The sequence below is a fragment of the Hypomesus nipponensis genome, chromosome 2, assembly GCF_054491055.1.
Source record: "Hypomesus nipponensis isolate SF chromosome 2, ASM5449105v1, whole genome shotgun sequence".
Classification (NCBI taxonomy): Eukaryota; Metazoa; Chordata; class Actinopteri; order Osmeriformes; family Osmeridae; genus Hypomesus; species Hypomesus nipponensis.
In genome coordinates this window covers 4,088,204-4,113,708 of record NC_140362.1, presented here as the reverse complement: position 1 = coordinate 4,113,708, position 25,505 = coordinate 4,088,204, and the positions used below count along the sequence as shown (strand labels likewise).

The window sequence follows — 25,505 nt, the reverse complement described above, 5'->3', positions numbered from 1 at the left end:
TATACATTTTTCGTGCGTTTTTCTGGATTTTGTTGTTGTTATTCTATAACAATAGAATTTCTTTGTCAGTGGGCAAACGCACAAAATCAGCAGGGGATCAAAAAAAATTCCCTCACTGTATATGCTGCTTAAACCATGTATGTTAAAAACAGACCCAGTTAATGCCAGGCCTATATAATGTTGAAAGTTTTAGTTTTTTTGTTGGCCACAAGACAATATTTGTAAATTAGTAAAGTTTATTATTTTGGAATGCATGAAATAGTTATGGAGAACGAATAATGAGGACGATTGTCATCGACTGTCTTTGACATTCAAAACAAACTCTGTGAAGAAGACGAAGGCACAGCAAAGGCTCTTTAAGTTAAGCTAGCATCCCTGAAAACCCCGATAAAGTGTTTACTATAAACGTTTAAAAGGTATGAGTAGTCTGAATTCATCAGGTTTAAAGTACAGTGTAACATGTGCATATAATAGAATCAGTGTTGAAGGACAGGAGTGAAACAAATAGGGTCCTCACAGGAGAACACGTTTCCTGCTGTTGTCACACGTTAGCATAGATATCTTCACCCAGCACACTTTCATACGAGTCACACTTGCCTTCGGCCTGTAGGAAATGACACCATGGAAATGACATTGGCATCTCTACGGTATTATTATTTTAGATGTCTTTTCATTTTTACTTTTACTTCAGATCTCAGTAAGCAGTTAGTACAAACCTCCATATTGCCGTAAATATATTGGCTGCCGGGGACTTCATTGTTGATGTTTTCTTGTCTGCAGACAGAATGGAGGAATTCAGGTTCAATAATAAGCTACTAATTACAAAAATGATAATGTTATTTTATTTCATTACAACATGACATATTTAAATCTATACTATTATACTTAATCGAGGAAAGTAATATAGATTGACTGGGTGTCCTGTAACAGTTTGATATATAAAATATGACTCTTATCTGTCCTTCACTCTGAGTGTGTGGGGGAGTGAGTGTGTTCAATTTACGAGGGGAACGTACGTTGCCGTGGAGTCGTCTGAGACTGTGGCTTTGGCCGTAACCATAGCAATGTCCTGTGTTGTGGTTGCATCCATATGGCTCTTCCGACTTTGAGAAAAAAAAAATGTGATGAAAAGGAAATGGCACAAGACAAGAAAAACATTTTTTTTTTTTTATGTAACTGTAGATTGCCCAAACCCCTTCAACACATTCACTTACCACTTCCTGATTAACCTCCATGCTAACATGAATAACACCGGCACCAAAAACGCCGATATGGCTATCGAAACGTGCATCGTCCATGTCATGTCTGTTCAGAGATTAGACCATAAACCACCTTGAAGTCTCTTACTGTTTTTAATGAGTGGTTGTCTCTAATGTTTGATACTGTTTACACATTGTAAAAGTCTGGGATGTCGTTTACAGCGAGGCTTCTTTCACAGTACCTTTTTTGGGCAACTTGAAGGCCTGGGTGGCGTTTCCCTCACTGTTGTTCGCATGGCAGAGGGTGTAGTCTGCAAAGCCAAGACTGCATTGCAGGGTGGCGATGATCACTGATCGGTGCCTGTCTACCTTGGTACTTGACAGAACTCCATCTGGGAGAGACCACCGGACATCACTAAGGGGGAAAGATTCCACGATGCACAGGCAGGTTACCATGGAGACGTTAGAGAAGCAGGCGGAGCCTACTTTAATCTCAGGAGGATCTAGGAAAAAACAAAACACAACCACATGCTGAATGCTACAGAATACACATACAATGTTTATTCGACAAGGCCTTCATAGGCTATTGTCTATCAACAGTACGCTGTACTAACAGATCACGTTGAGCTTCACTTCACTTGAGCGTCCTTGCCCCTCTGTGTTGATGGCGATGCAGTAGAGGGCACCAGTATTCCTGGAAACCCTCTCCAGCCTGTAGGTTTGTCCCTGGGACAGCAGAGCCCCACTGGGACTGTACCACTGGTAGCTGTGGGCCGCTGGGTTACCATCACTGGAACACCTCAGCTCACCAGAGTCTCCCTCCTGCAATGTGGACTCCCTCTCCACCTCCACATCCAGTGGGACGTCTGCAGAGTAACGTAAAGATGGGTATTGATTTGGTAGTACTTTTCATACACTTGGTCATTAATGTATTTGCACCTGTCACTGTATTTTGGGCGAAAGCAATGCCTTGGACCTTGGTCCTTGAGACTAGTGATGGGTCATTTGCGTATGAGCCGGCTCTTTTTGTAGGTGAACGTCGGGAGCTGGCTCGCACATCTGAAGAGCCGACCCTATTTTTAATAGATTAATATAGCCTATAAAAATGAAATGATTATGAAATAATGAATTTGAATTGTATTTAAAATAATTGACTAATTCCAAGAACAACACAAAATATTCTTGTAGGCCTAAAGGTGCACACAATCATCCTCACATTCTGTTGCTGTCAATCATACATGCGGCGTCAACCAGTTATACTGCATGAGGGAGGGCCAAGCCACACTCAGTTGGACGAGAAGTCAAAACTCGGAGGAGAGCCATAACAAATGCATTTTTTTTCAACATTGTAGTTAAGGTAGATTATGATTTCATTTAATAATTTAATTCAAATTGTTTTCAAACCTATCACAGTCAAATTCATGGTTAAAACATGTATTTTTTGAAGAGTCGTTCGGGAGCCAAAAGAGCCGGCTCTTTTCAGTGAACTGAGCCAAACAAGCCGGCTCACAAAAAAGAGCCGGAATGCCCATCACTGCTTGAGACACAAAGTTAAATATTGCAATAGTTAATTATTGCAGATGGCAAGTCCATATTTCTTTTTCTAGGAAGATAAATATCCTCTTACAACAACTTACTGGAACCAAATATGTTTTAAAGCTATTACTCATTGGGGATAAATATCCTACACATGTCGTCAAATAGTTGTTATTTTGTTTTCTCACATGCATCAACTGTAATTTATATTCCTGTTCTTCAAATTAATCCACTTACATTTGACATTTAGAGTCCGGGAGCTCTCTGCTTTTTTCCCTCCCCTGTAGGCTGCTGTGCAACTAAGAGACTTGTTGTGGTCAGCTATGGAGGGGGCAAAGGTCAAGGATGATGTCACTTTCCACTGGCCCTTGGGCAGCTGCTGTGATTGGACAGTGGGTGTTGCTGAGTGGCTCCAAGTCAGGACAGGGGGGTCAGTGGGGCAGGAGTGAGACACAGAGCAGGAAGCAGTGAACAGCTCACCTACCCTCACTTCTTCACTCACTGACAGAGTGGGGGGCTCTGGCAACACTGTATTTGGGAAAAAACATGATCCCAGGTATGAATACAATGATGATAAGGGTCATATAATATTTTATTACAAAATGTCGGTACTTTTGAGTAATGTGTTTTTAATTGTATATCTTTGTTCTATATTTCAACTTTTATATTTTAACCTATTATGTTTTCAAAGTCGAATTGTTCGAACTTGCCTTTGATATCAATAGAAACTGCGTTGTCCGCATAAGAATACTTATCGTAGTCTTTTATTTCAACCCTAAAATGAAAGGGTCCTGTGTCACTTTGGTGAAGGGGATCAATCCTCAGAGAACAGTTCTTGACTTGGAGATCTCCAACCAATTGTGTTCGGTCCTTGTAGTCCTCCAACACTGTACATCTGTCTGGATGGTAGATCTTTTCAAAGTTTTTTTGGGCCCAAATCCCAGTGACTTCAGAGGACTTCTCTGGTTCTGGGTAGTTGAAAGAGCAGGGAACCACCACACAGGAGCCTAGCAGGGCGGAGACTGCACTGGGCACCTCAGCAGTCCAGGAAGAAGCTGAGGTTTGCACCGCTGAACAGTGTGGTAAAGGTCACAGAAAGATATAGTTCAACAAACTAGGTAGTGAAATAAGTTACAATGCACAGCAAACAAACATTTGTTTGAGAAGACAAAGTCTGTTGGATATGCATGATGTATTTCCAATTACATAATTTTAACAGAGTTTTTCAAAAGTATTTGTTTGAGCCAACATTGAACAATAACACACTAATACATGTAAGCAGATGTTTATTCTCATTGTACTTTACCCATAAGGAAAAATGAAAAGGCAAGGAAATGCCATTGACATCTGTGATTGTCCATATCCTTCAAGTGTCGGGTTCTGCGGAGAAATGATTATTCCAATTCTATTGGCAATCTTTATTTGGTGCTTTTTTTTGGTGTCTCAGTTCCCTTTTCTGATAAATGAAAGTGGAGTCTGCTCATTTTAAGATGTAAAAGATGTAAGTGTAAAAATAATCTTTATTTGGTGCTTTTTTGGGGGGGTGTCTCAGTTCCCTTTTTTTCCCCCTCCTTGAGTCACCACCTTACCGGGGTGGAGAGGTTTGCATGTCCTAGTGATCCTGGAAGCTATGTTGTCGGGGGCTTTATGCCCCTGGTAGGTTCACCCAAGGCAAACAGGTTCCAGGCGAAAGACCAGACAAAGCGTGGCTTAAAAACCAACCATGAAGAAAAACATTAATGGTTCTCAGTTGCCCCTGCCCGGAAGCGGGTCACCGGGGCCCCCCCCCCTGGAGCCAGGCCCGGGGGTGGGGCTCGATGGTGAGCGCCTGGTGGCCGGGCCTTTTCCCATGGGGCCCGGTCGGGCACAGCCCGAAGAGGCAACGTTGGACCCTCTTCCAGTGGGCTCACCATCCGCAGGAGGGGTCATGGGGGTCGGGTGCAGTGTGAGACGGGTGGCGGCCGAAGGCGGGGGCCTTGGCGGTCCGATCCTCGGCTGCAGAAGCTAGCTTTAGGGACGTGGAATGTCACCTGGCTGGCAGGAAAGGAGCCTGAGCTGGTGTGCGAGGTAGAGAGTTTCCGGCTAGATATAGTCGGCCTCGCCTCGACGCACAGCATAGGCTCCGGAACCAGTCTCCTTGAGAGGGGCTGGACTCTCTTCCACTCTGGAGTTACCCTTGGTGAGAGGCGTCGAGCTGGGGAGGGAATACTTGTTTCCCCTCGGTTCGGCGCCTGTACATTGGGGTTCACCCCGGTGGACGAGAGGGTAGCCTCCCTCCGCCTTCGGGTGGGGGGACGGGTCCTCACTGTCGTTTGTGCTTATGCAGCAAACGGCAGCTCAGAGTACCCACCCTTTTTGGAGTCTCTGGGGGGGGTGCTGGAAAGCGCTCCTCCCAGGGATTCCCTCGTCCTCCTGGGGAACTTCAATGCTCATGTGGGCAATGACAGTGATACCTGGAGGGGCGTGATTGGGAGGAACGGCCCCCCCGATCTGAACCCGAGTGGTGTCTTGTTGTTGGACTTCTGTGCTAGACACGGCTTGTCCATAACGAACACCATGTTCAAGCATAAGGGTGTTCATATGTGCACCTGGCACCAGGACACCCGAGGTCTCAGTTCGATGATCGACTTTGTAGTCGTGTCGTCGGACTTGGGGCCGCATGTCTTGGACACTCGGGTGAAGAGAGGGGCGGAGCTGTCAACTGATCACCACCTGGTGGTGAGTTGGCTTCGATGGTGGGGAAGACGCCGGTCAGGCCTGGCAGGCCCAAACGTAATGTGAGGGTCTGCTGGGAACGGCTGGCGGAACCCTCTGTCAGAAGGAGCTTCAACTCCCACCTCCGGGAGAGCTTCGATCATGTCTCGGGGGGAGCCGGGGACATTGAGTCCGAATGGGTCATGTTCCGGGCCTCCATTGTTGAAGCAGCTGACCGGAGCTGCGGCCGCAAGGCGGTCGGTGCATGTTGCGGCGGTAACCCTCGGACCCGGTGGTGGACTCCGGAGGTGAGGGATGCTGTCAAGTTGAGTTGCTGACAGTGCCTCTGGACTGGCAGACCAGGGTGGTGGTTCCCCTCTTTAAAAAGGGGGACCGGAGGTTGTGCTCCAACTTTAGGGGGATCACACTCCTCAGCCTCCCTGGGAAAGTCTATTATGGGGTCCTGGAGAGGAGGGTCCGTCGGATTGTCGAACCTCGGATTCAGGAGGAGCAATGTGGTTTTTGTCCTGGCCGTGGAACAGGGGACCAGCTCTATACCCTCCGCGGAGTCCTGGAGGGTACATGGGAGTTCGCCCAACCAGTCTACACATGTTTTGTGGATTTGGAAAAGGCGTTCGACCGTGTCCCTCGGGGGCTCATGTGTGGGGTGCTCCGAGAGTATGGGGTACCGGATTCCCTGATTGGGGCTGTCCGGTCCCTGTACGACCGGTGCCAGAGTTTGGTCCGCATTGCCGGTAGTAAGTCGAACTTGTTTCCGGTGAGGGTTGGACTCCGCCAGGGCTGCCCTATGTCACCGATTCTGTTCATTACCTATATGGACAGAATTTCTAGGCGTAGCCAGGGTGTTGAGGGGGTCCGGTTTGGTGACCTCAGGATCGGGTCGCTGCTTTTTGCAGATGATGTGGTCCTGTTGGCTTCATTGGGCCGTGACCTTCAGCTCTCACTGGAGCGGTTCGCAACCGAATGTGAAACGGCTGGGATGCGAATCAACACCTCCAAATCTGAGGCCATGGTAATCGACCGGAAAAGGGTGGAGTGCCATCTCCGGGTCGGGGAGGAGATCCTGAACCAAGCGGAGGAGTTCAAGTATCTCGGGGTCTTGTTCACGAGTGAGGGAAGAATGGAGCTCGAGGTCGACAGGTGGATCGGTGCGGCGTCCGCAGTGATGCGGGCTCTGCATCGGTCCGTCGTGGTGAAGAAGGAGCTGAGTCGAAAGGCGAAGCTCTCTATTTACCAGTCGATCTACGTTCCTACCCTCACCTATGGTCACAAACTATGGGTAGTGACCGAAAGAACGAGATCGCGAATACAAGCGGCCGAAATGAGCTTTCTCCGCAGGGTGTCCGGGCTCTCCCTTAGAGATAGCTGAAGTGGCTCGGGTATCTGATTAGGATGCCTCCTGGACGCCTCCCTGGTGAGGTGTTCCGGGCACGTCCCACGTCCCAAGTCTGGGCCTCCCTGCTTAGGTCGCTGCCCCCGCGACCCGATCCCCGGACAAGCGGCAGATGATGGATGGATGGATGGAGTTCCCTTTTCTGATAAATGAAAGTGGAGTCTGCTCATTTGAAGATGTAAAAGATGTAAGTGTAAAAAATATTGGGAAATATACTTCGGATATTATCTTGGAAAATATTGTTTTTGTATTTTGTATTCTCGTGGCCTCTGAGATTTTACTTTCAAAAGTCTGGAACAAGTCCACAGATATCCTGCATACTTCTCATTTCTAAACAAAAGATACATATTTATTTTTGGACAAAACCTGACTTCCACACTTTTGTTTATTTTAAATATAAAGGAAACTTTGCCAAATGTATTTAGCAGGAGGACGAGGGTCTCTCCTACAAATGTCCTGGCTCACGTAACTCTGTCAGGCTATTGCATTTTGTACTTCTGTCGATCAAATTCTCATCTTGTTAGTTAGCCTACTGCATCCAATCAGCGCTGAAGTGTAGTACCTACCCTTTCGGTTCAGAGTTAATGTAATGTGTTTTTTGAGTTAATGTAATGTTGTTTTCCATTTGGGGGAGCGTGTTTTTGTATTGGGCAGAGGTGAACAAGTCATCCAATTTGGGGGGAGTTGACTCGTATTCGGGGGGAGTGTTTTCATTTGGGGGATGTACTCATATTAGGGGGGCTGTTTTGCACTTCAGGGCCACCGTACTTTCCTGATGATAATACAAGAAAAACAAAAAACAATCCGAAAACAACAGTGCAATACATTAAATTTAACATTTTTTTTAAGACAAAATGTTGTGAGCTCAGGACTCTGTTCCAGCTTCATGACACATAAAAAAACTTTTTCAGTCTATTTGTGGCCGGAGTGTGTGTGTGTTTGTAGTGGGTTTGCGTGTGTATGTGTAATGCATGTAATATTGTGATGTCTTTCTTTTGAGTATCAATGCGGGGGAAGTGGGTGGACCACGGCCCATCTGATATCCCGCACACTTACTACCCAGCCTCCAGCTCCTCCACTGGGCGGCCAGCTTTCGGGACATCCGCGGCCAAGCCGCTGCTTGTTCCGCTTCTGCCGCTGCTTCTTAAATAGATAATCAACACCAATGAAGGACAAACCCTAAGTTTATTGCTTTGTCTACTTTGGTACCTGTCCTCGACCACGCTAGTGTAGGGCTGGGTGTCACCCTGCCCCCACCTCTCATATGCTGAAATCTGGAGTTGCTGGACGGAGTCTCTACTTAATTGCTATCACATCTCATTGTGTAACTTACTGTTGCATTGCTAGTCATACGTTGATAAGTAAGGGTCGAGATGTGGTGTGAATGGTTGTTCTTGGGTATAAAGGGAATTGAGAAGCATTGTTCTTTGGCTTCTTCATCTTCTCAGCTCTGGCTTGTTATACTCCTTCTCCTTCCTCTCCTCTTGCTTTCTCTCTCTGATTTACAATAATCAATCATGGTAGAGTAGGTAAGATTTAAAGCCTTCATTTTGTGACATGTTTACCTTGTAATATATTTAATTCATTTGCAATGTTATTAAATGTATATTTACTTTAATGGTTTTTTGACCATTCTTGCTCTGATTTAACCCATAGTCAAATAACTTCAATTTCCATTGGTATTGGCATCATTTGGTTAATGTTAATATACTGTTTAGTATCCCATCTCCCTTCAAACATAGGGGAATTCGTTTTGGTTGCTTGGCCTATATTAAATCCCCTACACTAGTTAAAACACCCTTTAGACTTTTGACTGGACTTGCACGCCGCCTAGCCAACCCTGCCAGTGTCTGCCCAGACAATACTGCCTGCCCCCTTTCGCCTGGCAGATGCCCTGCCCACCTTGCCATAACCCTCCAATTATCAAATCATCTGGTGTCCTGTGTCTCTGTGTCGAGCACTTGAGTCCTTTATTGTCGCTCCCATAACAATCCTAACAAGTGGTTGGATTAATCTATGTATCTGTGGGTTACATCTTTGAGGTTTTATGGTTATTCATATATTAGTTCCTAAAATCAAGACAAAGATAACAATCCTGACAAGTGGTTGGATTGATCTATGTATCTGTGGGTTACATGTTTGAGGTTTTGTTGTTATTCATATATTAGTTCTTAAAATCAAGACAAACCTATCAGCAGACTGTATTGTATAGGTCAAGTATTAGGTAAATAATTACCATAAAATGCTATTTTACTGAAATCAGCAATAACAAAAAATAAATAAGAAATTGCTAATATTGCAATTATGAAAATACCTTAAAGATGGATGGCTTTTATGCAAGATAAATGTAATAAGGTTTGGAGAGTCAGACTCAGTCTGGTCGACCCACCTCTCAAGAGCGCCCGCTCCCAATCCAAGCTCTTCTCTTCTCTGGTCCCCCAATGGTGGAATCACCTCCCCACCTCCATCAGAGACACTGACTGTCTCCCCACCTTCAAGAGAAGGCTAAATACGCATTTGTTCCGGGAGTACAACGGTACTTAGGAATGATTTGCTGGACCTGATGTTTGTTTCCTCCAGGAACACAATGTCTCTTATTGAGGGACTTGTTGCTCCTGTTGGTTAGTTTTAACTGATTTAACTTTTGTTCTCGCTGTGAATTACATTGTTGTTGCTCTCTTCCCTACAAGTACACTTGCACTTTTGGAGGTTGATGTTTAATTGTAACTTGTGTAGTAACTACACGCGCTTATGTTTTTTCCCATTGGCACTTATTTGCTTTTCACAATTTATGCTTCATGTTTTGGCTCCCCACAAAGTTTTGGGGGCTATCTTGTTGTTCATGATCAGTGACCAATGCACTATTGTAAAGCTCTTTCTTGGAAGTCGTTTGGATAAAAGCGTCTGCTGAATGAATACATGTAATGTAAATGTAACATGAGTATAGCATATAATTTTACATGAAGCTCAGAAAACAGTATTTGCGCTCAAATTATCGTGAGAAGAAAGGTCTGGCGCTGCTGCATTAAATATTGATATTATTTATATTGTCCCTGACAAAGCTGATATCAAACTTTATATTGTCCCTGACAAAGCTGATATCAAACTTTATATTGTCCCTGACAAAGCTGATATCAAACTTTATATTGTCTCTGACAAAGCTGATATCAAACTTTATATTGTCCCTGACAAAGCTGATATCAAACTTTATATTGTCCCTGACAAAGCTGATATCAAACTTTATATTGTCCCTGACAAAGCTGATATCAAACTTTATATTGTCCCTGACAAAGCTGATATCAAACTTTATATTGTCCCTGACAAAGCTGATATCAAACTTTAAATTGTCACTGACAAAGCTGATATCAAACTTTATATTGTCCCTGACAAAGCTGATATCAAACTTTATATTGTCTCTGACAAAGCTGATATCAAACTTTATATTGTCCCTGACAAAGCTGATATCAAACTTTATATTGTCCCTGACAAAGCTGATATCAAACTTTATATTGTCCCTGACAAAGCTGATATCAAACTTTATATTGTCCCTGACAAAGCTGATATCAAACTTTATATTGTCCCTGACAAAGCTGATATCAAACTTTATATTGTCCCTGACAAAGCTGATATCAAACTTTATATTGTCCCTGACAAAGCTGATATCAAACTTTATATTGTCCCTGACAAAGCTGATATCAAACTTTATATTGTCCCTGACAAAGCTGATATCAAACTTTATATTGTCCCTGACAAAGCTGATATCAAACTTTATATTGTCCCTGACAAAGCTGATATCAAACTTTATATTGTCCCTGACAAAGCTGATATCAAACTTTATATTGTCCCTGACAAAGCTGATATCAAACTTTATATTGTCCCTGACAAAGCTGATATCAAACTTTATATTGTCCCTGACAAAGCTGATATCAAACTTTATATTGTCCCTGACAAAGCTGATATCAAACTTTATATTGTCTCTGACAAAGCTGATATCAAACTTTATATTGTCCCTGACAAAGCTGATATCAAACTTTATATTGTCCCTGACAAAGCTGATATCAAACTTTATATTGTTCCTGACAAAGCTGATATCAAACTTTATATTGTCCCTGACAAAGCTGATATCAAACTTTATATTGTCCCTGACAAAGCTGATATCAAACTTTATATTGTCCCTGACAAAGCTGATATCAAACTTTATATTGTCTCTGACAAAGCTGATATCAAACTTTATATTGTCCCTGACAAAGCTGATATCAAACTTTATATTGTCCCTGACAAAGCTGATATCAAACTTTATATTGTCCCTGACAAAGCTGATATCAAACTTTATATTGTGTCTGACAAAGCTGATATCAAACTTTATATTGTCCCTGACAAAGCTGATATCAAATTTTATATTGTCCCTGACAAAGCTGATATCAAACTTTATATTGTCCCTGACAAAGCTGATATCAAACTTTATATAGTCCCTGACAAAGCTGATATCAAACTTTATATTGTCCCTGACAAAGCTGATATCAAACTTTATATTGTCCCTGACAAAGCTGATATCAAACTTTATCCCTGGAGTGTCCGTAAAGTGGGTTAAACAAGAGAAGTTTCTAGTGTACTGTGTTGCACACTTCTTGTATGCAGCAAACTTGCAAGAAAAAAAAGTGATAGGCTATGAGCAGGGGACTGTGTCCCAGTAGAGCTTTATGTGAAGCAACGCCCCAGGTTAGACATAAATATGTCTTCAGCAGATACAGCAAGGACCTAAAGCCAAGGCAGGATGTCACAAATTGTTTCAGTGCTATTATTGCTTGTCACAATCAAGTAGACTTTTAAGACCTCTTAAAGGTATAGTATCTCAGTAAAAATACTACACACTTTACATCAACGCAAAGTTGGTATGTTCTAAACACATTTTTGGACAAAGATTTGTTGAAGCATAATCATTAAGTCTCAGTAATCTGCCTACAGTATCATGAGGAAGGTTCATGTGATCTTTTGTAGACACATATAAATGTAGAACTTCACCAGATGAAACTCTTTACACGAAAGAATACACAGAAATACACGTTTCCATTCATCTATAAATAATAACTTCAAATGTAATACTATTTAATATTTCATTAACACATTTAAATATAACTGCAAGCAGTATTGGCGGATTCCTACAAACACTGCAAACCATTGAAAAATGTTTATTCTTGACAAATTATAACTGTATAGAAAAATCAATGCTGCAGACTTACCAAGGAGATACCAAATCTGACCAAATCCAAATAAAGCTGCAAGCAGCAATGAGGTGGCCAAGCAGTCAAATAACCCAGAAAACATTTTAGACATCCTCAGAAGAGGGTAACATGTACACGCAGCAAGTTTGGTGTGAATCCATCAAAGATTTGCTGAGATACAACCCAACTTCCTGTTTGCTGGCTTAATGGCACATTTTGATTGCCTGTAGAGGGCAAACGGTTTCGAAAATAAAAAAAACCATGTGAAGCTTTTGTGAGGCTTGGTCTGAAGATAATATCTGCCAAATTTGGTGAAGATTGGACAACATTTGTAGGAGTAGAGAAAAAAAGTTTTTCAATGAATTCAAAATGGCGGCTGCATCAATTCGGCTATTATCACAAATTATTATGAGTCACACAGGGGATGTCCCAAGATATCAGGAGACAAAGGAATCACTTAATAAAGGCAAACAAATCAATAGTTATTGGCCAAAACACATTTTTGCTTCCTGCGGCCACGCCCAGTGATCACATGACACCAAATTGTGTGGACATCCTCAAAATAGAGTTCTGAGTCACCATACCAAGTTTGGTGTTAACATCTCAAAGATTTGCCGAGATTTGATCCAATTTCCTGTTTGGTTGCTTTGTTGCCAATTTTGATTGGCTGTAGCGGACAAACGGTTTTGAAAGTCCAATATAAAAGTAATGCCTGAGTGAGGGTTGCTCTGAAGATGATGTATGCCAATTCTGGGGAAGATTGAAATAAAATTGTAGGAGGAGTAGGTTTTCAAAGGTTTTTGATAAAAACGGAAATAGCGGAAAATCTATATAACCGGCAATCAACGCCATTGTGTGTGTTGAACTCGGCTTGATCCAGGGAATCCAATGGTATTTTAGAAAATTGGTCAAACGGTTCAAAAGTTCACAAGTCCAACTTTGACCCGTTGGTGGCGCTAGAGTGGTCTAATGGGAGACATGAAACTTGGTGTAACTGTAGAAGTGGCTGTCCTTAATGAGTGTGCCAAATTTCACAAAAAGTTACCATATGGTTCTAGGGGCTGCCATTGACTTCCATGGTACAAGAATAAAAAAAATAAAAAAATAAAAAAAGAATAAAACTAACAATAACTATAGGTTTCCTCCTTACGGAGGAATCCTAAATAGATGAACGTAGAAAGTAAACACAAGCATGTCAGAATATGCTATTTACATACATTTCCAGTTTATCAGGCAAACATTAATTTACTAAATTAATAGATTGTTCAAATTATAATTTACTTAAAAAAATTGCAAAGATGACAAATAGTTTTGTCAAAAAATGGTTTATGAGTATTCTGAATCAATTGGGTTTACAGTACAGTGTAACATGTGCATAGTATCAGTGTTGAAGGGCAGGAGTGAAACAAATAGGGTCCTCACAGGAGAACATGTTTCCTGCTGTTGTCCCACGTTAGCATAGATATCTTCACCCAGCACACTTTCATACGAGTCACACCTGCCATCGGCCTGTAGGAAATGACACCATGGGAATTACATCTGCATCTGGAGATTATTGTGGAGTCAGATGGCTGAGTGGTTAGGGAATCGGACTAGTAATCTGAAGGTTGCCTCATCGATTCCCGGCCGTGCCAAATTACATTGTGTCCTTGGGCAAGGCACTTCACCCTACTTGCCTCGGGGAATGTCCCTGTACTTACTGTAAGTCGCTCTGGATAAGAGCGTCTACTAAATGTAAATGCATCTCTACGGTATTATTATTTTAGATGTATTTTCATTATCACTTTTACTTCAGATCTCAGTGAGCAGTTAGTACAAACCTCCATATTGCCGTAAACATATTGGCTGCCGGGGACTTCATGGTTGATGTTTTCTTGTCTGCAGACAGAATGGAGCAATTCAAATTCGATAATAAGCACTAATGACTGTAATAATAATGAATTAATTTCATACAAAATGACAAATATGAATCGATACAATCATACTTAAAAGAGCAAAGTAATATAGATTTTTCTGGATGTAGTGTAACTGTTTGATATATAAAATATGACTCTTATCTGTCCTTCACTCTGAGTGTGTGGGGGAGTGAGTGTGTTCACTTTGCGAGGGGAACGTACGTTGCTGTGGAGTCGTCTGAGACTGTGGCTTTGGCCGTAACCATAGCAATGTCCTGTGTTGTGGTTGCATGCTGACTATCACGGCTCTTCCGACTGGGAGAAAAAAAGAACGTGAATTGAAAAGGAATCACCAGAAAAATAAGAAAAGAATTAAAAACTGTAGATGGCCCAAACCCCTTCAACACACTTCACTTACCACTTCCTGATTAACCTCCATGCTGACATGAATAACACCGGCACCAAAAACGCCGATATGGCTATAGAAACGTGCATCGTCCATGTCATGTCTGTTCAGAGATTAGACCATAAACCACCTTGAAGTCTCTTACTGTTTTTAATGAGTGGTTGTCTCTGATGTTTGATACTGTTTACACATTGTAAAAGTCTGGGATGTCGTTTACAGCGAGGCTTCTTTCACAGTACCTTTTTTGGGCAACTTGAAGGCCTGGGTGGCGTTTCCCTCACTGTTGTTCGCATGGCAGAGGGTGTAGTCTGCAAAGCCAAGACTGCCTTGCAGGGTGGCAATGATCACTGATCGGTGCCTGTCTACCTTGGTACTTGACAGAACTCCATCTGGGAGAGACCACCGGACATCACTAAGGGGGAAAGATTCCACGATGCACAGGCAGGTTACCGTGGAGATGTTAGAGAAGCAGGCGGAGCCTTCTTTGATCTCAGGAGGATCTAGGAAGAAAACAAAAAACACAACTACATGCTGAATGCTACAGAATTGATGCCATGCCGTGGACCTTGGTCCTTGAGAAACAAAGTTAAATGTTGCAACAGTAAATTATTTCAGATGGTGAGTCCATATTTTTCTTCTAGAAATATATATTTTCTCGACTCACTTCAAGGAGCTATGGTTTTTAAGCTATTAGACTCAGTTGGGATAAATATCCTAGATATGCTGTTAAACCCTCCCTTGTAGGCTGCTGTGCACCTGAGAGACTTGTTGTGGTCAGCTATGGAGGGGGCAAAGGTCAAGGATGATGTCACTTTCCACTGGCCCTTGGGCAGCTGCTGTGATTGGACAGTGGGTGTTGCTGAGTGGCTCCAAGTCAGGACAGGGGGGTCAGTGGGGCAGGAGTGAGACACAGAGCAGGAAGCAGTGAACAGCTCACCTACCCTCACTTCTTCACTCACTGACAGAGTGGGGGGCTCTGGCAACACTGCAGAAGAAAAGAGGTATGAACACAATCATAATTATCTTGTCATATTCAAGGAATAATGTTGTGTATTTTCGCAATCTGTTTTTTATTTTATAACATCTATATTTCAACTTTTATATTTCAACCTCCTTTATTTCAGATTCAAATTGTTCGAACTTACCTTTGATATCAATAGAAACTCTGTTGTCCACATAAGAATTATTTCCGTAGTCTTTTATTTCAACCCTAAAATAAAAGGGTCCTGTGTCATTTTGATGAAGGGGATCAATCCTCAGAGAGCAGTTCTTGACTTGGAGATCTCCAACTAATTGTGTGCGGTCCTTGAAATCCTGCAACACTAAAGACCTTTCTGGATGGTAGATCTTCTCATGGGTTTTTTGGGCCCAAATCCCGGTGACTTCAGAGGACTTCTTCTCTGGTTCTGGGTAGTTGAAAGAGCAGGGAACCACCACACAGGAGCCCAGCAGGGCGGAGACTTGACTGGGCACCTCAGCGGTCCAGGAAGAAGCTGAGGTTTGCACCGCTGAACAGTGTGGTTAAGGTCACAGAAAGATACAGTTCAGCCTACTAGGTAGTTAAAGAAGTTACAATGCACAGCAAACAAACGTGTTTGAGATATGCATGATGTATTTCCAATTACGTCATTTCAACAGAGGTTTTAAAAATAATCTGTTTCATCCAACATTGTACCATAACGCAACAATAAATATAAGTAGATGTTTATTCTTATTTTACTTTACCTCTGAGGAAATAGGAAAATACAATAAAATGCCATTGACATCTGTGATTGTCCATATCCTTCAAGTGTCAGGTTCTGCAAATAAATTATTATTGCGATTCTATTTGCAATCTTTATTTGGTCCTTTTCCTTGTCTCAGTTACTTTTTCTGGATACAGTATCTTGCAAAATGTGCTTTGTAAGCTAAGCCTATTATTCAAACTCACTACATCACTATCAATCACAAAACAACAGTGTGATACAGCAAAAAGCTATATTTTAAATAAACTAAAAGTTGCAAGCTCAGAGTTTGTTCCAGCGTCATTATACTCAGACAGAAAAAGCTTTGTTCAATTTATTTATGGCCAATAGAGTAAAAATGAACTTGGAACTAGGAAACCATTCTAGCAAGTACTTAGATTTATCTGTATCTCTGTGGGATACATCATGGTGAGTTTTTGTAGTTATTCATATATTAGCTCTTAAAATCAATGCTATCAGCAGTCTGTATTGTTTAAGTCAACTATTAAGATCATTTTAATAATAATATTAAGCTATATTACTAAAAACAATACTAACAACAAATTTAGAAATTATTAGTATTAATAATGATACTGAACAATAATTATTAGAAATACCTTAAAGATAGATGAGTATTATGCAAGATGAATAAGGTGGGTTTGGAGAGTGAGATGCACCCATAAAATAAGTCTTCAGCAGACGCATTTAATATTTAGAGCCTAGGCAGGATGTCACAAGTGGTTTCAGTGCTGTGGCTTCTTGTCACTAGCCTGGCTCTGCCCTCCTACACACTTCCGCTCAATTTGGACTTTGCTTCTGTACTAAGTCTGGGAGTTTGGCCCTGAAGTCGGTTTCCAGAAACAATTTTTTTGTAGGTCCAATCAGCAAACAGAGGGAGTGGCAGAGAACAATGACGTTAATGTTGTGCACTAGTTTGAGTAGTTCAGTAATGGCGGCGGAGAAAGATGCGAGCGAAACTATTCTGCGGTTGTGGCAACACTGCAGAATATCCATAGGTTAAAGCAGGAGCAAGAACATTCCTTGCTGAGTTTTGTTGGTGGCCATGATGTTGTGGCCCTCCTCCCCATGGGGTTCGGGAAAAGTTAGATTTTCCAGCAACGGCAGCTCGCTCCGTTACAGTAGTGGTGAAGGAGTTGGCTAAGGCGAACGGGCTCGGTTAAAGAAATTCAATATTCTGGCTATCTTCAGCAGACTCGTATATCTACAAAAGGCAGTCCTCCCTGACGTTTGTGGTGTAGAATGGAGTGAAATACAACATTGTGAACACTCACTGCCAGGAAAAAAGCTAGTTTTTTTGTCAAGTGGTTCCAGTAGCTCGCTAGCCTGACGTTGTCATACTCATAATTCTAGTCAGAATATGAGTCTGATAACTCTCCGTTGGGCTGTGAGTATGGGGCATGTTTCAACAGACCTCGTAAAACAAATGCCTCTTCGCTCAATTGGATAGACCTACAACCAATCAGAGCAACATAATATGTTGTTTGTTGAAAACAAATTCAACCCAAGCGCTCTTTGGTGAAGTAGTTGATTACGTTGCTGTTGATCATCTGTCCATCATCGTATAAAGCCCGCCCTGACAATTTCATTGGTCCGAACAGCTCCTGTTCGGGTATAGTTTTTCCGCAACCGAGCCCCCCCAGACCTAACTTCCCGACCAAATTTTTTTGTGGGAGGGGATAAGTTGGGCTGGCAGCCAGGCTAGACAAACAGCATTGTGAACTTCACGTTTGTTAGCCTAGCTAGATCTCGCACCATCTCATATTCACATTGCTCATTTTATAATAGTTGCCTTTAAAATAACAACAATGACAATGGATCACTTTCAATAAAATAATATTTATTTAAACATTAGGTCTAAACGTTCTAAATCAATCATACATGTTTCGTAGGCACTGGGTATATGCTAGATACAGTAGCTAGTCTACATATGCTGTAAACTATACAGTAGTTAAAGTACAAGTGACTTGGGACTCGATAGACTAACATTAGGCTGTTGTTAAGGTTAGCTTATGTTGATTTGAATATATCTATGCATGCATCTGTGGAAAACGTTGTTTTAAGAAGCCAAGACCAGGTCATGTAATTGCGTGGCTACAAGGCTAACATTAAATAAGTGGATATCTAGTTAGCAACTAATGGCTAGACCTGAGCTTCTGTGCAACATTTCAGTAGCTAGAACAGCTAGTTAGCAATGACTTGCTAATGACTTTCAACTGTGAATGAAAGGTGTTTATATTCAATTATCCTGAGATAAGCATGGCAGTTCATATTTGAGCTCTCAGGTTTAGTATGTTGGCCAACATTGGTGGTAACATGTTTGAATTTCAACTGTGAAGGGTGATTTTGAGTAACCAGGATATTTCTATACACTTTGCATTTGTTTTATTTTCCTAATTGATCTAGGGTAATAAATCATTACTAATTTTCAACATTTTAACTATTTGCTTATACTGTGAAGTTTTGATCTTCTCTGAAGACGGGGCATCTCATCTGCTGCCAGTAGAGTATGGTAGTTAGGGGAAATACAGGGTAAGTTGCACATATGGACACTTATGTTTGTATTCTGTCATTTTGGTCATCACTGTGACATGTACAAATCCTAAAGCCTAAACTATTATATTTGTTCTATTAGGGCAGGTTAGGCTTGGGACTAGTAGTCCTGGGGGTTAGGGACTCAGATCCTTTTATCTCCAGCCTTTCAGGGAAGAGTTATTTACCCCTACTAAGCGGACGTAGGTCCTGTCGCTACATACGCGGACAGCTGGACGCTTATCGGCCTCAGACTACAGAATTTGCCATTATATCTCAAATAGCTTCCATTAATGCTAATCAAGATTAATGGAAGATCAAGGAGTTATAAGAAAATATTAAACAAAACAACATTAATCCCCATGGATTGATGGATTTACTTTCAGGTTGATATTTCACTGTGACATTGTGTGAAAGGCCCAATTATAGCCTACGATGAAAAAAATGAGCCTTTTGTACTGTGTAAATATACTACTAAATTATCTTTTGCCAATAGTACTGCTTCATGTAAAGTTCAAAGTATGTTTTTTAAAGGAGAATGGACACCTGAGAAAACACTTTTTTATGAGAAAAGCTAAAATATGACAAAGACAAAGTTGTTTACCCCTAGCCTCTAGATGTCAGAAGAGGACCCGCGTTTGTGTCGCTAGAGATGATGCTTCACTGTACAAAAGACAAAGTAGGTCTCAGTCACCCCCAGATTCATTTTCTCCAGACATCAAAGCAGAGAGAACAGCCTTGTTCAGGTACAAGATCATTCCTCACGCACATTTGAAGCTTCGGCTTTTAGAATATTATGAATTATGAATTTCTTTCTAACTTTTGGCACTTCAGTGTTTTATTCTGCTCTTTCTGTTTTGTTTGTATTATTAATATATATTGTATATTATGATCGTATATTGTTCTCTGTCATTTTCCCCTACTTGACTACTGTCGCATTACCATTTATGTTGTGTTGATCATCATGTGGGGTTGTTTTCTCAACATGTGTCCCAGTGTTTGTGAAACACAAGCATATTATATTGGAGTTTCAATTAATATTTCATTATTGACATTTGACATTTTATTTTTGACATTTATTTTGTCTGTGTAAACAGTGTTGTTCATGTTCCACCGACATGGACCAAAAAGATAAAGTTCTGGTCTATATTTGGCTGGGTATTGGAGGTAAAACCCAATTACTTTACATACTTTTCTTAAATTCCATTCAACACCTTTCAACTGTAGCTAATTGTATAAACTGATCAAATCAAAATGGCTTTCCTAATAACATAATCAATTGATGTTTTAAAGGCTATTTTTTTTTATTGTTAACATATATGTTGTACACTCCATTACTCTCTCCTGTAGTTCTTAGCCAGCCTGTGTTCTCAGAAGAATGGACGGCGACTGTTGTCAAAGACATGACTGCCCTGGTCTCATCCTGTGTGTTGGTGCCATGCTCTTTCAAATACACTGGCGCCAATCGGCCTACCTCCAGACTATCTGGCATCTGGCACTTCAAAGAAAAGCCGAAGGAAATCATCTACCATGAGGATAGTGTGAAGGTTGTAGACAACTTCAAAGGTCGCACATGGCTACCGGGAAGTTTGGGAGATGGCAACTGCACCTTGAAGATGGATCACGTGAAGGACCATGACAACGGACCTTTCTGTTTCAGAATCGAGATTCCTGACCACGATCAATATTCCTACGTCACCCAATGTGTCCAGATAGCAATGCTTTGTATGTAATAAATGCAGGGTGGTCAAAAAACAACACATACACACGTGCACAATAGATAAAGTAATACAAAATAAATTATGAAACACTAGACTGAATGGCCATAAGTGAAAACATATCTATAACTCTCCATAACTGATCATATTTTTTGTTTTGGCTCTTCCAGCAGAGCCATTGAAACCGACCTTGCTTGCTTCTAAGACAGCCACGGAGGGTGAGCCTTTCACCATCACCTGTTCTGTCATGCACACCTGTCCCTCCGAGTGGCCTTCTCTCACCTGGAGTACCGGAGGGAGCATCATCACCTTCCACAGGAACCACGGCTTAGGCAAATGGGAAACCCTCTCTACACTGACCCTTCTTCCCCAGGAGAAGGACGACCACTCGGAGGTCAGCTGCACAGCGAAGTTCCACGGAGGGAAAACCTCTTCTGAGCGATTCCAGATCTTTGTGAAACGTAAATCTTTGTCCATCTAACCCTTTCTTCTCGGCTCTCTCCACCTCCGTCTTGCACTTCCATGTGAGGAGTTATGTTTGAGTTTGCACTTGTGTGAAAGCAAACATCTTGTATTCACAGGTAAGGAGAACATCTGGTACATCATTGTTCCTCTCACTGTTGGCATTGGCACTGCAGTGATGTTTGGAGCACTTTGTGTTTTGATGAGGAAGAAATACAAGTAGGTTTATCACACAAGCTGAGATACTGTGGTAATTTAGCGACCGTGCTAACATGTGGACTGGGTATAATTATGTAAATAATTTATGTCTGCAAACAATACGTTGTATTGGAATTCGGGGTATTATTTTTGGAGTTAACCAGACAATATGTGATACCTTTCGGTTTATTTTAGGAGACAGATTGTGGAGCTTCAAGCCAGAAGTGGTAACAGGCACGTGCACATAAGGGTTGAATTTACATACTGTATATTCACACATATTGTACTGTACCATCCATGAAAAATATATTTTAATGAATTTTTACATTTCCTTGTCTTTCCATGTCTTTTCTCTGCCATGTATTAGCATGTGGAACCGTCTCTCCAGAATGTCCCGCAGGTGAGTTCAGACATTAAGGATCAGATACTGATTAAGGATCTAAATACTGGGCCTGAAAACCTCCTTATTTTCCAAACACTCTGAGATAATTTACAGTTGAGATTAATCCTGTTTTCATAGCCCATAACAGTAAAAAAATAAATAAAAATATATATATATATAGGCTTAGCCTATTATGTGAGTATCTCTGTGTCTCTCAGTTCCTCTTTCTATTCATTACTCAGGTTTCACTCTGGTGGCTCTGAACCAGGATCGGCCTCCACTGAGCAAAGGCAGGTAATTATTTTTTCATCCAATCTATTCAGTTCAATGCATTTTATTGATCCTGCAGGAGAGTCATCGGTCAATCTTCGATCAATCAATATTTATTTGTAGAGCATGTTCAAAACAACCATGGTCTGCCAAAGTGCTGTACAAGAGGTCAAAATAAAATCTCAGAAAAGGAGATTCAGTAATAAAAAGATAAAATGGTAAACAATGATTAGAGAATATTTAAAGCCAGAGAGGATGAAGGTTGAAATAGAAGGTGATAGTCTGGTCTGCATGGGTAGGCTCTTCCATAGTTTGGGATCAGCAACTACAAATATGCATTTGTCAGTTTTGTTTGGTTTTTGATCTAGGCACAGAGTAGACCGAAATCGTAAGATCTCAGAGTTCTTGATGGAGTATACTGTTGTCGTTTGTCTGTCAGATATTTATTTTATAAGATATGTAGTGCTTAGTACACATACAGTACGATGTAGTAAATTATTTACTTCTCAGGAAGCAAGTACAAAGCAATTAAAATCGGTTTTAACTGACTCCACATGATAAGTCTGGCAGTTGCATTTTGTACCAGTTGAAGATGAGAGGGGGAAGACTGAAAGGTACCGAAATAATGCAAATTGCAAATGTAGGCGAGATATTACAAAAGCGGGAATAACAGTTTTTAAAGATAATTGTTACATCCAAACGATTCATTAAGATCTTGTGGTCAACCAGATTGAACACTGCACTGAGATCTAACAAAACCAAAGCCATGAATTTCCCTGAATCAGTCTCAGAGAAAATAATATTTGAATCTCTTAGAAGAAAAGATTCTGTACTGTCATGCTCAGGTAACACTGTGTGCACCATTGCTGGATACGTTTTTATTAAGTGACTTCAGTTATTCTACACATGGAAAATACACACAATGACAGCAATCTACTGGAGTACTGTCTGGTCTACAGGTAATGTCAAGACACTTGAACACAAAAACCTGGCAGGTATCAAAATGCATAATGCAAACATTCAACCTCAGTGTTTCACAGCCTTTTTTAGAGTATGTTGTTTTAGAGTTGTTACAATGGAAAGTTTTTGTCATCATCTAATGTTTTTTGGGGAGGACCTGTCAGACTGTGAACCCTAAATATAAATGTCTAATTATTTGCATGTTTTCTGTTCCCCTTTATTTCCACTAACAGTAGGACTATGTGGAGTCGGTTTTCGAGGTAAGCTAAGAAAAGATGATGTGGTTATTTGACCTTTTCAGTGGTTCCACACTACTGTATATTCAGCTATTTACATCAAACCCCACATTGTGTGCCTTATAAATGATTCACTAGAGCTTAAACTATCAGTGAAATCACTTTACAAGAAAATAAAAGCACTTTACTTGCTTCATTATTTATTGTTGATTTTTTTCATCTCACAGATGGCAACAAGGCAATGTGGACCAGAGAAATCAGTAAGTGTCTCTAAGAAAAATCTTGCCTAGTTGTTGTTGAATGATACATTCAAAATGTATCATTATATGCTAAATGAGTATTGGGTTGACAGGACCAATAACACCCAGGCCATCTCGAAACCCCGCTTCCCATCTCCAAAGAGGTAAAATTATGTTAGTCCCCTCACACACTCAGTTATGGAGTACTCTTCAAAGGGTCCTGTCTTGAACGTCACGTATAAATGTAACTTTATTCTGAATTTAAACAGTAATCCAAAGTCTTCCTGCGCCAAATCCATTGATTATAGCAGTCGGGTGAGTATAACTGGCATTGCACTTGGTCTACTAACAGCCTCTTGTGAATATCAATACACTTTGATAAGATCACAGAAGACATACTGATATTCTCTCTTGGTCTTATCTATCACAGGGTTATGATGAGGATGCAAGTCTTCAGAACATCTATGGGAACGTCTGACCAAACAAGGCATCAGATGATTAAGTTTGCTCCTGATAACAGCTTTTGAATATCAAGCGATCCCCTATATCCAACCAGCTTCCTAATGCTTGTCTCAATATTTTTTAATCACCTGTGTATTTAAGTGCTTTGTTAAAATCAACATTTTGCATCTGATCATTCAATTATGTTTTTATTAGATTGCATTCCCATAGTGTCACATAGTCATGTGGGTAGGAGAAGACACTTGGTAATAATTCCATACTGCGATAATATAAATATATTTTGTCTTTTTTTGTTTTTGAAATATAATGCATCGCTTTGCTTTATGAACCGAGTATAGTTCATAAAAAACATTTAACCATTAGCCCAAAAGATGTTCAAGCTTTAAAAGAAACATTCAAATACAGTGTGTAAGGGTTCATATGTAACAAACATGTCAATAAAACATAATTCATTATTCTACAACTAGTGTAAGTAAAGTCATTACCAAATCTGAAATAGAGAGAAAGACGAAGAAACTGAAAAAGAATGGGGATGAACAAAAAAGAGAGATTGATTTTTACACCCATATATGTAGAAACTGAATGCAAATGACCAGTGTGTTTATGCGGTCTGGTCTTTTCAACATGATTTATCAAGCTAACGTTTTTGGGGGAAGACTAACCCTAAATATACATTTGTAGTTATTTGCATGATTTCTGTTCCCTTTTATTTCCAGTAACAGTGCAACTATGTGGAGTCGGTTTTTGAGGATAGCTGTGAAAAGATAATGTGGTTATTTGGCCTTTTTTTTTTACTGGTCCCACATTATATTCAGTTATTTACGTCAAACCCACATTGTGTGCCTTATAAATGATTCACTTGAGCTTAAACTATCAGCGAAATCACTGACAATTAAAGCACTTTACTGGCTTCATTATTTATTACCTTCATTACCCATACATGTTGAAAGTGAATGCAAATTACATGTGTGTTTATGTCTTTTTTTTTTACATGAGCTATCAAGCTCACATGGTTGGTACCTTTTAAAGGCTGAAGATAAAAAATAATCTCTAATGCAGGGGTCCCCAAACTTTTGTCTGCGAGGGCCAGATCATTTTCCATTCTTTAATGTGGGGCCGGGTTGGAAAAGAAAATTAATTGGGCCATAGTAACTACCAGTATTATTGTGGATATTTTATTATGATTTTAAATGTATTTATTATGCTAAATTAGTTTATTACTATGTTATGCACTATACTAGGGCCGGAGTGGGGCCACTTTTCTGCCCGCTAGTGTCAGGCCCAAGACCAGCCCACTTATTTTTGTATACCAAATAGGGCCGGATGCAGCCTGCTTTAACTGGGGGTGCAGTGAACTTTTCTGGGGGGTATCATGATTACAGAAAAGGATCGTATTATTTTTTTATATTGATACAATTATTGAGACTGCTAAAGATCCGAGTGTTAATCAGGCACGGAGGCAGACTTTGTAAACATTCTGGGCTTAGCCCAAACCTAGGACGTATGGGTTTGATGTGATGCAAGATAGGGACTTCCACACGTAATGCGAGCGTGCATAGCGCGTTTTCAATTGGTAAAACCTTGTCTAGTGATGCCATCACTCCAGCCCTGCTCCCATCCATCCTCGCTGACACGTATGGTTACGGAAGGGCCCCCGGCCCAGCTATCGGTAGCCGCCTATCTGAGAAAACTTTTGGGAAAAGACGAGCTATGGACCAAACCAACTCTATTTAGGAGGGGAGAACTCCCTCATATGGTACAACCCATGCAGAGGCTGAGGTGTCAGAATGCAGAACGTGTGTAGCCTACTTTTAGAGAAGATAATACTAACGTGACAAATGTCAACAACAATAAATACTCGACCGGCCCAAAAGTGAAGCGGCCCACCGGGAACTCTCCCGATTACCCACCCCGGCCCTGCACCATACATTCGTACAT

At 41.0% G+C, this 25,505-nt stretch overlaps 3 protein-coding genes across 5 annotated transcripts; 1 reads left to right on the top strand and 2 right to left on the bottom strand.

Annotated features, from left to right (window-relative positions):
* Positions 1-245: 245 nt before the first annotated feature.
* LOC146300449 (B-cell receptor CD22-like) lies at positions 246-3,270 on the bottom strand (the record flags this gene model as incomplete). The annotated part of the gene is made up of 7 exons (XM_084707119.1): positions 246-604; positions 717-774; positions 1,017-1,103; positions 1,215-1,305; positions 1,442-1,702; positions 1,814-2,065; positions 2,973-3,270. Coding segments are annotated over 7 exons (1,110 nt in total), but the record flags the coding sequence as incomplete, so codon positions are not given.
* Positions 3,271-13,391: 10,121 nt separating this feature from the next.
* Positions 13,392-16,044, bottom strand: LOC146300448 (myelin-associated glycoprotein-like). The gene is made up of 8 exons (XM_084707094.1): positions 16,035-16,044; positions 15,512-15,874; positions 15,091-15,351; positions 14,606-14,866; positions 14,379-14,469; positions 14,183-14,275; positions 13,886-13,943; positions 13,392-13,574 (listed from the first exon to the last, which is right to left on the bottom strand). The coding sequence occupies exons 1-8, from the start codon at positions 16,042-16,044 to the stop codon at positions 13,392-13,394; spliced, it is 1,320 nt and encodes a 439-aa protein (XP_084563220.1).
* A 2,211-nt stretch (positions 16,045-18,255) lies between these two features.
* Positions 18,256-23,995, top strand: LOC146300447 (myelin-associated glycoprotein). Of its 3 annotated transcripts, XM_084702399.1 has the most exons (13): positions 18,536-19,386; positions 19,738-19,807; positions 19,991-20,365; positions 20,529-20,819; positions 20,940-21,039; positions 21,214-21,252; positions 21,386-21,418; positions 21,643-21,690; positions 22,864-22,890; positions 23,094-23,126; positions 23,219-23,269; positions 23,375-23,420; positions 23,536-23,995. In XM_084702399.1, the coding sequence occupies exons 2-13, from the start codon at positions 19,759-19,761 to the stop codon at positions 23,581-23,583; spliced, it is 1,140 nt and encodes a 379-aa protein (XP_084558525.1). In that variant the 5' UTR covers positions 18,536-19,386; positions 19,738-19,758; the 3' UTR covers positions 23,584-23,995. The 3 variants fall into 3 exon arrangements, 1 of the variants encoding a protein (XP_084558525.1); XR_014766231.1 differs by lacking the exons at positions 23,375-23,420; positions 23,536-23,995 and having other exon boundaries at positions 18,256-18,640; positions 19,251-19,386; positions 21,643-21,694; XR_014766232.1 differs by lacking the exons at positions 23,375-23,420; positions 23,536-23,995 and having other exon boundaries at positions 18,256-19,386; positions 21,643-21,694.
* The last annotated feature ends 1,510 nt before the right edge of the window (positions 23,996-25,505 follow it).